At 38.2% G+C, this 16,785-nt stretch overlaps 1 protein-coding gene across 3 annotated transcripts in view; it reads left to right on the plus strand.

Moving 5' to 3' along the window:
• The window catches only part of TRAPPC12 (trafficking protein particle complex subunit 12), an 83,723-nt gene that overhangs the window by 38,307 nt on the left and 28,631 nt on the right, over positions 1-16,785 (plus strand). For 2 of the 3 annotated variants that reach the window (XM_063314023.1, XM_063314032.1), the window contains 2 exons: positions 570-682; positions 10,831-10,903. In XM_063314023.1, coding sequence (XP_063170093.1) covers positions 570-682; positions 10,831-10,903 — 186 coding nt within the window. The remainder of the gene's footprint in view (positions 1-569; positions 683-10,830; positions 10,904-16,785) is intronic. The other variant, XM_063314041.1, reaches the window with a different exon arrangement.

Raw genomic sequence — 16,785 nt, forward strand, 5'->3', positions numbered from 1 at the left:
ATGTAGTACTTTACATTTCTCCCTGTTGAAAGGCATCTTGTTCCCCTCAGCCCAGTCTTTCATCCTATCCAGATTAGACTGTCACCCTAGGTGTTGCTCAGGCCTCCCAATTTTATGTCATCCAGAAATCTAATAAGCAGCCTACCAATACCACTTTCCAGGCCATTAATACAATGTTGATTAATACTAGCCTCAGAATTGATCCCTACAGAACTCCACTAGTTACTGCTTTCCAACTCAACGTAGTGCCCTTAATCCTGACTCTCTGAGTGCAATTACATAGCCTGTTGTGAACCACCTTACTGTAGTGTCATCCAAATCACACCTTACTAGCTTGTCAAGAAGAATGTCATGTGAAATCTTATCAAAAGCTTTGCTGAAATCAAGATAGATCACGTCTACAGCATCTCCCTAGTCCAGCATTTAGACACAAAAACACCTGATGAATAATATTAATCTAATAATTCTACCCTAATTCATGCTGATTAAAATAGAGATTCTGTCTAACTGCCACTATGAAGAAATTGTGATAGCTGCAAAATAGTAATCCATACATTTTGTTATTTTAGGATCCATGGTTCCATTTTCGATGAGGATTTTGCATGCAGAACTTCAACAGTATCTTGGAAATCCTCAAGAGTCACTTGATAGACTACACAGTATGAAAACAATCTGCACAAAGGTAAATGTTTCTCTAGACAATCCATGAAATATTTGAGGTGTGGCAGAATTCCCCAGCCATGAAACCACCCTCCCGATGTATAAGACTGAACTCTTAGAATTTTCAGTAGTGGAAGTGTTGGCTGAGGAATTCTGGGAATTAAATTCCACTCAGCTGGAGGGAGCCCAGATAGAGAAAGATTGATTTATAGCCTTGCTCAGAAGTTTCAGCTATACATTGATGAGTTAATATATGTTTCAGCTGTATCAAGTTTCAGCTATACATTGATGACTTAATATATGCAAATATGATGCAATGATTCTTGAACATTTAGGGAAAACCTAAAAAGAGGGTGTCTTTTCTAGCATCTTGTCAGAAAGCTTTTTCTTTGCAGACTGGCTAATAACCAGAGGCAGAAGTATGACGCGGTGATTCTATTTTGTTTTCACCTGAGATCCTCATTTCAGGACCATGCATAGAATAGCAAAAGTGCCAGTCAGTTTCATAGAGTGAACCTGAGTTTCTAGTATCCTCTTATCTACATCATGGATATTGTTTTTTTAATTTCCAATTACCTTTTCATTATATTACAAGACCCCAGATACTTCATCCTTTCTTCATAGGAGAGTCACTGGATAAAGTCATCCACTGGTTTGGGTGAAGTATCATCAATATGCAGATGAGCCCAGTTATACATATATCTCCACCCTGAACCAAATGGGAGAAGTCCTGGAGCTGTTAGGGCCTGGTTGAGGAGAAATCTGCTCCAATTCAACCCAAGCAAGATGGAGTAGCTTCTAATTCAGAAACCAACAATTTCAGGATTATACCAACTTTGTCTCTGGATGGTGTTATGGTCCCCCTCAGGGAGCAAGTTCCTAGCTTGGGGGTTCCTCCTGGACTCCTGGCTCTTGCTCTGGGAGCAAGGGAAGGGCCTTTACCCAACTTCAGCTGGTACAGCACTAGTTGTGGCGTTTCTCAGAGCAGGATTGGTGAGGACAGTCACTTGTACATTGAGGCTGCCATTAAAGATCACCCAGGAACTTCAGCTGGTACAAAATGCAGCTGCACATATGCTTATATATCAGACACATTTTTGCCATGTGTCATCACTGCTAAAGGAACTGCACAGAATGCCAGTTAGTTACTGAGTACAGTTTAGGATGCTGATGATCACCTATAAAATTCTGTATGGCCTGGAACCGGCATAGCTTGGAGACTGTCTATTTTGCAGACAGACAATACCTGCTGAGGATTCCCATTTATTAGGGCATCTGACAAGAGGGGGCAGGGTTCTTTGCCTGGGTTTTCAAGTTTATCAGCTTATCAGGGTGGGAGTGGGAAGCCTTTGGGAGACCAATCACTCTCAATTCCACCTTTTCAAGCCTCCAGCCTGCCCTCTTCCTTGTTATGCTGCTGAAATAAGAAACTTTCAGCAACAGGATCTTGGATGCTTTTTGTGGATTTGGGGGTTAGGTTGAGGGTGGAAATAAGAGAGGCTTGCTTCCTAAGGGCCTCCTACTCTCATTTCCATCCTCATTTCTGAGGAAAAGAAATTAGAATTGGATAAGTGCGAATCAGCCATTTTGCCACCAAATTTCAAACAACTAAATATTGGGGTGCTGCAGAAAAGGTGCTGGGGGACCTCCTGCTGAGCTTTTCTCCCCAGCTTTTCTCTGTTTGGAAGAAGGCTGCTGCATTCTGCTGAGTTGGAAAATAGTGGAGGTTTTGTTTTACTACGGGGTTCAGAGACATATTCAGCAGCCTTGAGGGACGATTCTGTAATTATTAAGGTGTTGGAGGTGGAAGGAGAACACTGAATATTTACAGGGAAGCTTTGTTTATTGGTTTTATTTGTTTTTGTTTGCATGTGAGAGAAAGACTTTTTAACTGTGAAGAGCAAGCTTGCAAGAACATTCAAAGATAGTGTTTAATTTTTAAAGAGTGAAATGCTAGGCACAGGAAGAAGAAAACATACTGTATTCCTGTATGTCCTTGTTGTTCTAGCTCAAGTGGGGGTTGGCAGGGAGAGAAGGAGAGACAATGAAGCTGACCAAATGTGTTCTGTAAAAATCAGACACCAGAGAATCCAGAGAGCAGTTCCTGAGGCCATGTGTAGGAGTTTTCTCCTTCAGGAATGCTGCCCGAATCAGCAGCAGTTGCAGCAGCTGTAGTGACCAAATGCTGCTTAATCCATATGCTCTGACGCTGCTTTTGTTTGGCTCCAGAACTTTCACAAGATCTGGATGCTACAGCTGTAGGCAGATACATTCTTATAAATATTCAGACTATCTTTTCAGTTTTAGTTTTCCCCTCATGGCAATAGGTTGTAACAGTTAGGCTCTACCCCTTTTCCCCGGATGGAGATCTTACAGAGGCTTTCCCGTTAGCTTAATTTTGCATTGGGTCTTCCTCTCTCCTCAAGCAGAGATATGATGAAGACTATCACTGCAGTTAACCAGTTCTACCCACCCACTAGGACCAAGCGTCAGTCCACCTGCTTAGAGGCGGAGACATGAACAGGCCATCTGCCTATCCAGAATATGATTCTGAAAGCTACTGTCTCTCTGTGCTTCTGTTTGGGCATGATGCATGGCATCATTGTGATCTGAAAATGTGTCCTTGATGCCTCTGTGTCATTAATCTTGTTTTTTCTCACCCTGGAATAGTGTCAGACTTCTCTCCTGAGCACAAAAATAAATCCCAGCTCACTGAAAATGCTGCCCCATATTTTGTAACTAGCTAAGAGCAAACACTTCACAGATTAATATGGTTAGATAAGTAATTTTAATGCAGAGGAGGATGAAGTCGTGTGTGTGTGTGTGTAAAAATAAATGCTCCAGGGTTTAAATCCTAAGGTTTTTCTTCCTGCCTTCCCAAATCAACAAATATTTTGCCTCTTCTTTCCTGTATGTTTATGTAACAGTGCTGTCTGGCCTGAGAATCATAGCTTCCTGCCTTCCAGAAGTGTTCAGCCTTTATTATTAGTGATCTAATTAGAAGATAGGGATGGGTAGAAAGGATGGTAGAGAATCCACATTTCTTTTCATCATCAGAGAATCAAATAAGCAAGTTCAGTCTACTGAACCCTTGTGAAAGCTTATTCTTATGCTCAGTTAGACTTCGAAGATGATTTGCTAATGCTTATCTATAAGCACTAGAAGTTTATCTTTGCTTTCCTTTTGCTGATTTCATATATCATCCCAGAAGAATAGTTGTGCAAAGCATGAGTATTTGGTTTACCCCTTTCACAAGAATAATGTCTGTGTATATAAAAACACAATACTCAATACATTTTGTTTCTCTGCAATTTCCTTATCCTAATTTATGTTGCTTTAGTTCTTGTAGCGTCTTGCGATCTAGATATCTTGTTGACTACTTCTCTGTTTCAGGGGCCTTTACAGAAATGCCCTCTATTGGCTATAATGTTTTTACCAATTATAGGTTTTTTTTCACTTCTTTCAAGACAGATTTTTGCCAGTGTATGTGCTTCTTTCTGTTTTATTGGGCAAAACTATTGCTTTCTGAAGAAAATACTTGGGTATTTTATATTTTAAATCTATTTATACATTATTACAAACTTGTAATGTATTCTCCTTATTGTTTTTTCTTAGCCTCCATTTTTGTCTCATAAAATATAGAGCTTTGCTTGTAGATTTAGGAGAGAATTTGTGCATCCTTTCCATTAAATATTTACTAGCTATAGGCTTAAGCTGGGCAATTCCCTCCGGGGGGAAAAAACGGTATTGCATATTCTTTACTTCCGGACCTTCAGTAGAGCCACTTGGGTGTTTGTGTGTTTTACTTTGTTTTTGTTGTTCATTTTTCATTTGGACCACTGGTCTTCCTAACATAAATCAATATATTTTTGTCCTGGAGAGCCTGCTTAGTAGGGGATTGTCTTCAAGCTAACAAAAGCTGCAGCTTGGATGTTAATTTTTTCTCCAACTCGCTTTTGTGAAAAATGTATTCCAAAATCTAGCTGGGACCACTTAAAGACTGGGTACTGGGTACTGAGTATAGTCTGGCAGTCATTCACTGGAGAGATGTTGGAGAGTGGAGGGAAGGAATGTAAAAGAAGCAGCTATGAACTGATCCTAGCCTTCCAGGGATTATTCTGGCACACCGTTTCTGTTTCCAAAAGAACAGTCTTTAGGTGAATAATAGCCAGTTTTAAATACTCTGGTTGTGGAGCATAGATTAGATTGTCCTTTTCCATGCCCCACTAAAGGAGCACAGTCATTTGAGATATCATTGGTACTTGTTGTAAGATTGCCAGGCCACTGTTAAAACAATCCTACACTTCTAGATTGCATATACTTGAATTACAGTTGTAGTGTTTAGTCATCTAGTGAGTTGGGTTAATTACCTTAAAAACACTTTAATCAGGAGCACCTTTTTAGTTGTTTAATCAAGCAACAAATTTTGATGTTTGAGTGTTAATTTTAAACAAATACTTTTAAAAGAGAGGAGGTATTGCTTCTCTTGAAAGATTGGAGAATGCCTCTTCTAAAACGATACCAGGCTTATGTGCACCATGTTTAGGTGCCTGTCTAAAGATGATGCCAATCTTCTAATTTCAGTTTCAATTTTTAATATTAGAAATATCATTTCATGGTAAACAACCATGTAATTTTTATAGATGAAATGATTGAAACCCATATAATTAATCTATTAAAACTTCCTTCACTGAATCTTAGTATCATGTGAACTCATTTATAGGAAGCCAGATCACTGGTTCATGTGATCATGTACTCTAGCTGACAAAGAGTTCCCCAAAATCCTAGAGGTCTTTCCTAGCATAGCTGCATTAGAGCCTTTTAACTGGAAGTGCCAGTTAAACCTAGGACTTTTTATGTTCAGACCACTGAGTTAAGCTCTGTTTTGACCAATAAACAACTTTCTAACAGATGGTAGATGTTTGAAGATCTGTTTGGCTATGAATGTTTTGTGCTCTGCTGGGTCTTAATAGTGTCTCCCTTTATTGTTGAAGTTACACTTGGTTTAGGACTTAAATTTATGCTTACTCCTCCTTTCTGAATGTCATGCAATGAGTGAGAAGAAAGTGTACATTTGTAGAGCTTTCCACATTGTACTATCCGGCATTATGGCAAGATGTTTTTTGCCAAAAACAGACAGGACTGTATTCCCAGGCATTGTTATATCCACTTTTGACAGGAAAGTCAGGTTGTATCACACAACTAAAAGAGGTGCCCTGATCACTGTTCTTGGAATTTGATTGGAATTTCAATGGAAAAGACTTACTTTGTAATTCAAAGTATCTCAGAAAAGTGAACAGGATTGCTCCCAAACAAACAAGAGTAACTCTTTTCATCCAATTCCCCATTTTTTTCTAGGTGCTGTGGAAAAATATGTGTCTGTTTGTGAACAGGGTGTAGAAGATACCTTTTAAACTGTTGATGAATTCATGTCATTATTAAAAATAAGCCCCATCACCATAAAAGCCAGCCACACTCCAGGACACAAAGGTGAACTCTCTTGTTTTTTAGAAGGTATTTTAAAGCTATTTTTGACCTTTTAGCCTGGTTCCCTTTACCTTTTACAGTCAGAAGAATGCCTGTCTCCAAATTATTAAAGTAGACATCTTATTTGGAATATCTCAGCTGGTGATACCATTTAGCTGACCTTGGCTGATCTCAGAAGCTAAGAAGGGTCGGCATCATTAATACTCAGATAGTGAACCATCAGAGAATACCAAGACTGTAGTCCAGACCAGGAAGTCAGAAACACATCCTGGAAGAAGGCAGTGGCAAACCACTTCCATGACACTGCTAAGAAAATTGCATGGATGAAGTTAACTAGGAATTGGGCTTGACTCATAGGCATCTTTGCATTTAACTTTATTTTATAATCTGTTGAAAACATTAAATTGATCAGAGTTTCACTGGTCAGAATGTACATAGCCTACGTGTTGTGTTGGTAGGGACTTTGATTATTTCATGCTCAGACCACAGTGCGGAACTTTGCTGTCCAAGTTATTGTGGTCTTTTGTGATTCAGAACCTTCATTGGCTTTTCGTCTTGTACAGCTAGTGGTCTTAACTTGAAGATTCTCCAAAACATAATTCTGAATACTTTTCCTTATCACTTTATAAGTCGCTACCTGAAACTTTGCTTCTCCAATTCTACTGCCACAACTGACCCAAGCTTGCACTACCTCAAAAAGCACAAGTCCCTTATGTGGGGGACTCCCTCCAGGAAGACTTATATGGTACCATACCCTCCCTTCCTTCAAATACTATCTCACATTGCTAAATTCTTTCCCAAGGAACAAAGAATAAATGCTGTTGAATTTTAGACTGCATTCTCCGAATACAGGGAAGCCCTTTGCTCATGTTAATTTATCTAAAATGAAATAATATGAAGATGATTCTTTGATGGCACTATGTACATAGTTAAGTTGAACTTGCCTAGAAAGGAAAGACTGTATAATCCTCTTCTGTATAATCCTCTTCGTTGGGAGCTATACTATCAGTAATCTCTCTTAGCAATCAGAGCACAGATTGGCACAGAAACTCAGTGCCTTATATGTACTGATCAGCAGAAATTATTAGGTAATTAAATTACAAGTGGTACTTTAGTAAATCTCATTCAATCCTCTTTTGCCAAAGTATTCCACAATTGTGATTTCAGATATGAAAGTATTTGAGACAGCAGAGTAGAAGGGACATAACCTATATTTTATTAGAGATAGGTAGCTTAGACACCACCTCTACTTTGCTGTAAGTGAACTTCATTTTAATCAAAATAGTTGTAAAGCAAACTGTGCAATATAGAAGGAGTTATGGTTTAACTCAGAATGAACCTCCTAGATTTGCTAGATCCATAGTATTATTAACTAGATTAAAAACATTTGAAGAAACTTACCCAAGGAATCAGTGTAAACACTTTATTTTACTGGTTTTAGTTGAGGTTACTCATAATTGGATTCTATTCATGGGCTACATCCTCTGGGGTAAGTAACAGGGGTAGTAATATTAAATCCTCTTCCTTCTGATAGCTCTCAGAATCTATTCTAGAATTGTAGGGACCTTGCAGAAGAATGCATACAGTAGTATGGGAACTGCAAGGGAAAATCTCTAAAACTTTTCTTTCTCCCTCTGCTACAAAGACAGTCTGAAGCACTGTTAGATTGCTTTTTTTTTCCCCCATAAAGGAAACAGTTTTGTACACCGAGCAACTCTGGTTCCATGTTATTGTGGGAAGGGCCAGAACTCCTTGGTAGAACAAATGCAGTACAAACAAGGAATCTTCAATTAATGTCGAGTAGCAGGAGCTGAGGAAAAGTTCTGCCCGCTAACCTTCAGAGCTGCTACCTGCCGTATGCAACTTCCTGTGTCCGTATTTTCTTCCTTTTGTCCAAGGATTTTAGACGCTGGTGTAGCTAGGTAATTTTATTACCTGGATTTAATTGTTTTATGGATAATCCAGTCACCCATCTTTACACTGGCATGTTTAGCTGTGAGAACACAGTATGTCTTCTTTGCTTCACTGTGCATTCTCCCTCTCTGCATTACAATGTATTTGCACTTCTGTTTATCAACCTTGAATTTTAAGCATAGACAAAAGGAATGCACTCTGTGCTGCTTTGCATTCAATTCACTTTCTCACCACTGCATCTTTAAAAAATATTTTAGAATTTTAAAAGATGCAGGAAAGACCTATCAAATCAAAAACCCTAGGTCTGGGGGGTTCTCATTTGAGAAAAAAAAATGGATGGAGTGATATGGAAGAGGTGTATAAAATCATGTATGGTGTGGAAAAGTAGATATAGATAATTTTTGCTTTTCTTTCATACAATATTACAATGTCTGTATTGAAGCTAAACATGAGATTCAGGATCAATGGAAGAAAAGCACTGTTCTATGTAATGAATGACTTGAGAATTGATTTCTGTCAGATGTAGTGATGGCCACTGCAGTGAAGATGGTTTTAAACAGAGACTAGGCAGCACCAGGCCAGACTGGGCTGATCTCAAAAAGCTAAGCAGAGTCAGACCTGGCTCAGAGTTGGATTAGGACCACAAGAAAATACCAAGGCTGTGGAGTGGACTGGGAAGTTTTAAAAACATCCTGGAAGACAATAGTCTGTGTAATTGCCAAGGAAACTATAGCCCTGATGGTCCTATAATTAACTTCTAAGTTATGCACGGCATCGCTCAATATCATGGTTGCTGGGGAGCCATAATGGCAGTATTCTGTCTTCCCAAATGTACCGGGTTACCAATGGGCTGATCCAGCAAGATTCTTCTTTCTGTTCTGTGTTTTAAAACTAAAAATATGTAGTTGCCTAGCTGGCAACCCCTGACTATATTATATGGATTACAAGTTTTTGAAAAGAAATAAAGAAGGGAATGATTTGTAACAGCTGCATTAGCCTCTAACAGAGTAGAAGTCTTGGTCTCAAGAGTTGTTTGAACTGTAATCCAAAAAGTGGGCATTTTGACTGGAAAGAATGTGGAGAAATAAGACAAGATACTTCCCCATTAGGTGGAAGTTCTCCCCTTTCTTAAATGTGTAGCTGAGAAGTGTTCCTTTGGGTTTGCCCACAACCATGCATTTCGAATACTTGATACTTAAAAACAGAAGTACTGAACGTTTTATATAGCTAGCAAGTAGCTTAATTCATGGGGTAGATGCTATTCATATTTCAAGACTTTCAAAACGGTTGTTCAGTCATTCATTACATTTAAATTCAAAAGATTGACAAACCAGAAATGCATTTGTCAAGGGAGTATGTCCCTAAGGAAGATGCACAGCTGTCCATTTCTGATGTTTACATAGAAGAAAGCCTGCTAGTGAGTTTTGAAGAACATATTCCCAAGTAACATTCCTGTCTAGTAAGGAATGCTTGAGGTTGCTGCTCCAGCCTATCCTGAACATGAAAAGCATCCCAAAGAGTCCACTTTTTAATTTTAGTATTAAAATTGTTCTGCTTTCTCTTGGTTCCGTCCTGTCTCTGCTCCTTGGTTCACTATTACCTGCTCCATTCAAAGAAAGCTGTTGGTCATCTCATCCTTGATGAAACAAATCACAGATACATCTGTAGCTGAAAGTTGAAATCAGCACTGTTGCTTTGTAGTGGCTGTATTCCCTCTCACTAGCTTGCTGGATAGTTGCTTCCCTGATCTCTGCCCATCTCTCCACAGCAAACGGCATGCAGTGGCAGCTGTATAATAATTTGTCCAACTGGTGTTGTGAATTAAAAACAAGAATCGGTCTGGTGTGAGTGTTAAGGGTCAAGAAATGGATCTAGATGCAAGTAGCAATGTTGAATTTCTGCTGGCTGCTGCTTCTTCCCTATTTGAAGTAATGTAGCTGTGCAGACTGCACTCCTGAAGCTGATAAAATAACTGGCTTGTTTGGGCAACCAATCACTGATTGGCGGGAGAAAAAGCGCAGCAGATAATAGACTGCCAGAAGCTCTGAATTCCAGAAATAGCACTGCTGCCACCTCCAGTCAATCCTGGAGAACCATTTACAGTAGTCATAGCTGGAAACACCTCTAAATTCCCACTGATGTCCAAAGGGCACTGTTCTATCCTGTACTCTCCTCAGTGCTTATGAGAGGTAGGCTAGGCTAAGAGTGGGCTAGGCTAAGAGCGAGAATAACATCTTTATTCACTGTTGAACAGTTCTTTGAAATCATCTCAGCAGTCAAAGTATTTTGCTTTTATTCAAGTTTCAACCATTTGTGACCCTCCAAGCTGAATGCAGGCTAGCAGGCACGTATTCTGAAACCCCCTTGTTACACAGTTCTATGTGGGCTGAGAAAACTCTTCCACAGACAGCCACTGCCACTGGACAGTGCTCCATTTGCTAGCTCACAAGATTAACAGAATTATGTTAGTTGGTTTTAAGACATACTGGCTCATTTTTGCATAAACTAACTCTCTCTTTTAAAAATATACAGTGTTTGATCCTTTGTTTAATGCATGTATGTCTTGCATTTTACTTCTGCCCTGGAATTAAATATTGCAATTCAAAAACATCCTCACATTTTCATTCTAATTAATTCTATTGGTGCTGGTAGACCCCTTCTGTAATATGCCCTTGTGAATGTGATAAATGCAGCTGTCTTGAGCCTAATATGGTTATGTGTCCCTCACTAGAATTTTAAAACTCAACAGAAGTTGTCTATTCACTGCAGATATTAGGCAACTTGGAACATGGCTTAGCAGAAGAGGGAAGCATGACCAACATTACACAGGAGAACAGACAAGGTAGGTACCCCTAAAAACTTTTTTCCACAGACAGTGTATTTTTATCACTTGCTCAGAAACTGTCAGAAGTTGTTATAAGGTTGCTCTGAAGCAATGCTATTGTCATTTCTTTAGAGTGATGCACCTTGTACTTTGCTGAAATTCATTTCACAGACTTAGGTAAAGGTAAAGGTTTCCCTTGACGTAAAGTCCAGTCGTGTCTGACTCTAGGGGGCGGTGCTCATCTCCGTTTCTAAGCCTTGGAGCCGGCGTTGTCATAGACACTTCCGGGTCATGTGGCCAGCATGACGACACGGAACGCCGTTACCTTCCCGCCGAAGCGGTACCAATTAATCTACTCACATTTGCATGTTTTCGAACTGCTTGGTGTGCAGGAGCTGGGACGAGCAACGGGAGCTCACCCCGCCGCGCGGTTTCGAACCGCCGACCTTCCGATCGACAGCTCAGCGACGATGCATTAAATCAGATCTTCCCTTAATGTTTTGAAAAAAGAAAATGGGTGCTGTTTCAGAATGACAGGTTTATGATTATAAAAACATGGCAGCAGGTTACAAACAATGAACCAAAAGAGTGTTCAGTCTTTTAAAACAATCTAGCGTATTGTCTCCCTAAGGCTCTTCTGGGGATTGGAGGTTCTTGTTTAAACCAAAAGGTGTCTTCTGAGAAATTAGTGCCTGTTATTTTTTTTTCCTGGTTTTATTTTTTGTTAATTAGGTAAAACAAAACAAAAAATCAAAAACAAATTTATACATAAAATAAACTTTATATTAAAGTGAAGGTTGAAGTGAAAATATGATTATAAAAAAAATTAAACAAGGCAAAACAAACCCCCAAAAAGGAAAAAAGAAAAAGCATTCTAGGAAAAAGCATTCTAGTAGCCCCCTCTCTTTTTCCCCCTTTCTTTCCCCCCACCCGCCCCCACTACTAATTACTACTTAAATATTTTTATGCTCTGCTTTGGACATCTGCAGTTATTGCTCAGTTCATATTCTAAGTGTCTTAGCTTGCCTTGCTGTGTGATATGTTGTATATAAGGGACACATTCCTGCTTGAATTTGGTTAGACTTCTGCTGTGAATATATACAGTCCATTTTTCCATTGCTGCATATTCTTTAATTTTAGCCTCCCAAACTTGTATTGTCGGCAAGGTTTCTCTTTTCCAGTGTTGTATCAGATTGATTCTTGTAACTGTCAGCATATATCTTGATAAATTGTGATGCTTTTCATTTCTTTTCTCTGGGATCATACCTGATAAAAATATTTATGATTTTAATTCAGTTTTTAGAATCTTGTGGATGCTTTAATCTATTTCTAAAAGTCTCTTTCCAGTCTCTTTCTTAATTCTTTTGCATAACCACCACATATGGTAAAGGAATCAGTGCCTGCTAGATGTTTGGTATGAAGACTCTTCCACTCTGTATTACCATATTCTGATTGTATATTTGGAGAAGTTTTACTCTGCAAATTTTTCTTTAAGAAAGAAGCATAACTGAGGATATGACAGGATAGAAGATTCCCCTGAAATCCCAGCACAGGGGTTTCAATACATTGGGATTGCTCTGAATGTCTAATTATTTAGACGTTTTACATACCCTTTAGGTGACTTGGATAGCAGGTCGTTTGTGTGGGTTTGTATTTCATAAAGTTTGAAATAATTGGTAAACTTGAAAAAAATATGTTGCGTTATGCACTTAGCATAATTTATTTTAGGCCTTGCTAGGGCTTGTGTTTGGCAGGCTCACTGGAAGAGGCTACATCAGGCCACTGATGTGCGAGATGTTTGGTGAAGCCCCAGTTTCCTTTGCTCTCTCTCCACTCTTTCTTTTAAGTGCTATGACTTAAGAAAGTACTGGTGCATAAATCCACTTTTATGTAACGCACACACATACACCTTTCCTTCCTCCAGGCAGCAGCAAGGATAGCATCATGAAGAAAGGGGTGATGGAAAATTATAGGAATGATGGCCACCAAGTCTTCCCTTGTATCCCCACACCACCAGTATCTTGGGAGATAGGCAATATATAATAAAATTAAATAAAGGGTTGGCTTAGCTATTTACCCTTGGGCAGCCCTGCCAACAGCATCTACATCCTGTTTTTCTTTCCTTTATTCTTTGCCTCTTAGTCCCTGAAATACACAAGCCATGGCTTCTGCAGCTCCTTTACAAGCTATTGGGGCATCTGTATTTTTTCTTTTTTTTAATGTAATTTTATTAAAAGTTTTAAAAAGGAAGATAAAAACTAATACAAACGAATAAAAAGTAAGAAGAAGAGAAAGAGAAAGAGAAAGAAATCAAAAGGAAAGTTAAAAGTACAAGAAAGGGAAAAAAGTAGAAGTAAAATAGAAAAGAAAGAAAAAAATACAAAGAGGTGGCTTCCAATCTTCTTTACAGCAATTATAAGTACAGTTATAAATTTATCTCTCACTCTAAGGTTACAACATGTGTAATGATTGCCTATTCCAATAAAAAGAGTCTCATCAGTAGTTACTAGAGAAAACTAATTTATTGAATGAATAGTATGCAAAGTACGAAGAAAGCTGAGAATGAGCAAAAGCGCGCCAAATACAAACTAAATACCCTCACTTCAAACCCAATCCCGCCCCTCGCCCCACCATAGCAACCACCCCCTCCCAGGTGTTGGCAACCGTCACACATCGGCCTGGGAAAGTAACCTTGAAGACATGTCATAACCCAAACATACATTCCTGCAGAACAGCAAGGAGATTACAGCCTGGCACGGCTGAAATTCCCCTCCCCGCAAATGACAGACACGGAACAGGAGAGTGACATGTGAAACGTTACGATGTATTCAAACCATTGGAACGATGAACATGACAACATGACTCTCTTCTTTCTATAATCTATCCTGTCTAATCATCAAAACCATAAATCATAAGTTCACTTTTTTCTGTTTTACACAAAAAGTCCATAAGGGGTTTCCAGTCAACAATAAATGTAGATACTATCTTTTCTCTGATCAAAGAAGTCAATTTGGCCATTTCAGCAAGTGCCATCATCTTCATCAACTATTCCTCCATTGTGGGTAATGCCGAATCTTTCCATCTTTGTGCATACAATAATCTTGCTGCAGTTATCATATACAAAAACAAAGTTCCATGATTTTTTCCAACTGTTTGTCCATCAATCCCAAAAGAAAGACCTCTGGTCTCAGTTGTATATCAATCTTTAAAATCCTCTGAATCAGTGTATGTATTTGAATCCAAAATTTTCTAGCTTTTTTACATGTCCACCAAGCATGATAAAATGTCACTTCTTGTTCACATTTCCAACATAAATTTGAAGTGCCTTTATACATTCTAGACAATTTCTCTGGTGTCATATACCAACAGCACATAATGTTATAAAAATTCTCTTTAAGATTATAACAATGTAAATTTCAGTCCTTTCAACCACATATTTTCCCATTGTTCGATCTGTATATTTTAATTAAAATTTTTAGCCCGCTTTATGATACATTCTTTCACTTGTTCTTCTTCTGTTTCAAATTCCAATAAAAGTTTATACATTTTAGCAATTACAAGTTCATCATTTGTACACAATTCTATTTTCAAACTCAGTCTTACAGTGTTCAAAACCATAAACTTTAAATCTTTAAATGTCTACTTTAAAACTTTCTGATAACTGTAAATAAGAAAACCATTGGCAGTTATATCTCACTGCCACCAATTCTTCTGTTGATTTTATTTTGTATTCACCTTGACAAAATTCTAATATCTCATGATAGATTAGCCATTCATGTTTGCCTATTATTTTTCATGTATAAAATGTTTCTTGTGCTGAGAGTCACAAAGGTGTTTTCGGGCACAACCTGGATTTGTATCTACTGTATACCATATTCTCAATATGACACATCTAACATAACGGTTTATAAAATCTACATTAACCTTAACTTTACCATACCACAAATATTCATGCCACCCAAATCTCAGGTCATGTGCTTCTAACTCCAACAGCCTTCTATTTCTCAGCATTACCCACTCTTTCATCCAAACCAAATAGCAAGCTGCAAAATACAATTTCAAATCAGGCAGACCCAGTCCTCCTCTTTCCTTTGCCTCTTGTAACACTTTATAAGATATATCCTTCTCCCACTGTTTATTGGTGCATCAGTTGTTAGAACAGGTATTGTGTGAAACAAAAACATTCTAGGCAAGACATTCATTTTTATCACAGAAATTCTCCCCAGCAATGACAATTGTATTTTCTCCCATCTTAACATGTCTCTTTTAACTTCATTCCATGTCTTAACATAGTTATTTTGAAATAACATACGATTCATATTTGTCACAGTGATACCCAAATATTCTACTTTCTTCTCAATCTTAAAACCTGTTTTATGTTGGAGGTTCTGGCAAATCCAGCATGCCTCATTAGCATATAAATGAGTTCATCCCAGGGTGCAACTCTCTGTGCTTCTGAGGAAGCTGTTTGTTGCCACTCCCACTTCTCTCTCTCTCTTCCTCCTTCACTGAGAGCAAAGCACATGGCTGTGTGCTGCTCCATCCTTCTGGCCGCTATGCAGTGGGCCTGGAATTCCCCTTTCTACACGCAGCTCTTGGCAGCTATAGGGCTGAGAGATAACTTAAGTATAGGGAAAGAACAGAAGAAACAAGGAACTTCATTTTTCCACCGAAGATAAATGTAACTGGACCAAGAATAAAATGAGTAAGATATTCTTTTACTTACTTTTGAACCTACTCTGTCTAAGCATGTAATTCCTTATGCTTAGGAAGGCAAAGTGAGTAAGATCAATAACCTGTGTTTCTCTGATGTGCTCATTAAAGCTATTTAAGATAATATTCTTTTTCTGTGTACAGCTTCTCTGCTGTGTTAAGCTCTGCTCCATTCTGTGGTCCTAGCAGGCCACTAATGGCTTCATTTTATTCATCAGCTCTGTTGGACCTTGTATTTTCATGTTTTTTGTTAACATCTTCGTCTTCTGTTTGTTGATTTTAAAACCTGCCGATGCACCAAATTCTTTTAGTTTTCTCATTAATATTTCAATTCCCTTTAAAGGATCTTCCAAACCCAACACCAAGTCATCTGCAAAAACCCTTAACTTATAAATTTCTTTTTTAATCTTTCCTCCCATAATCCTCTCATCTTGTCTTATGTCTCTATTCAATATTTCAAGAACCAAAATAAACAAGAGAGGAGACAGTGGGCACCCCTGTCTTGTTCTTTTTTGTATTTTAAAAGGGTTTGTTAGGTCTCTGTTAACAATTATTTGTGCTTTCTATGAAGTATAAATTGATCTTACCCATTTTATAAAGTTCTCTCCAAAGTTCATATATTCCAAAACAAGAAAGCCCAGTTCAAATTGTCAACTTTTCTGCATCTAAGAAAATCAATGCAGCTTGTTTTTCATTATGTTGCTCCGAATATTCCAAAATGTCCAACATATTTCTAACATTGTCCTTTAACTGTCTTTTATGTAAAAACCCACAATGACCCTTATGAATAAATTCTTGCAAAATTATTTTCAGTCTATCAGCTAGAATCATTGTAAACAATGTGTAGTCATTATTCAATAATAATATTGCCCTATAGTTTCTTGTTAAAGTCAAATCTTGTCCCTCTTTAGGTATTAATGCTATACTGGCCTCTTTCCAACAGTCTGGCATCTTTCCTCCCTGTAGGATAGAGTTCATGTTTTGCAGAGGTTGTAAAAGTTCATCCTCAAAACATTTACAATAAGAACCTGATAATCCATCTGGTCCACTTACCTTTCCTGGTTTAATCTTTTTTATCGCTTCAGAAACTTCCCTTATTTTTATAGGTCCATTCATAATCTGTTTCTGTTCCTCTGTAATCCTCAGTAAATTTTGTTTCTTTAGGTATTCATCTGTTTTCTCCAGAG

Source organism: Candoia aspera, chromosome 1, assembly GCF_035149785.1.
Source record: "Candoia aspera isolate rCanAsp1 chromosome 1, rCanAsp1.hap2, whole genome shotgun sequence".
Classification (NCBI taxonomy): Eukaryota; Metazoa; Chordata; class Lepidosauria; order Squamata; family Boidae; genus Candoia; species Candoia aspera.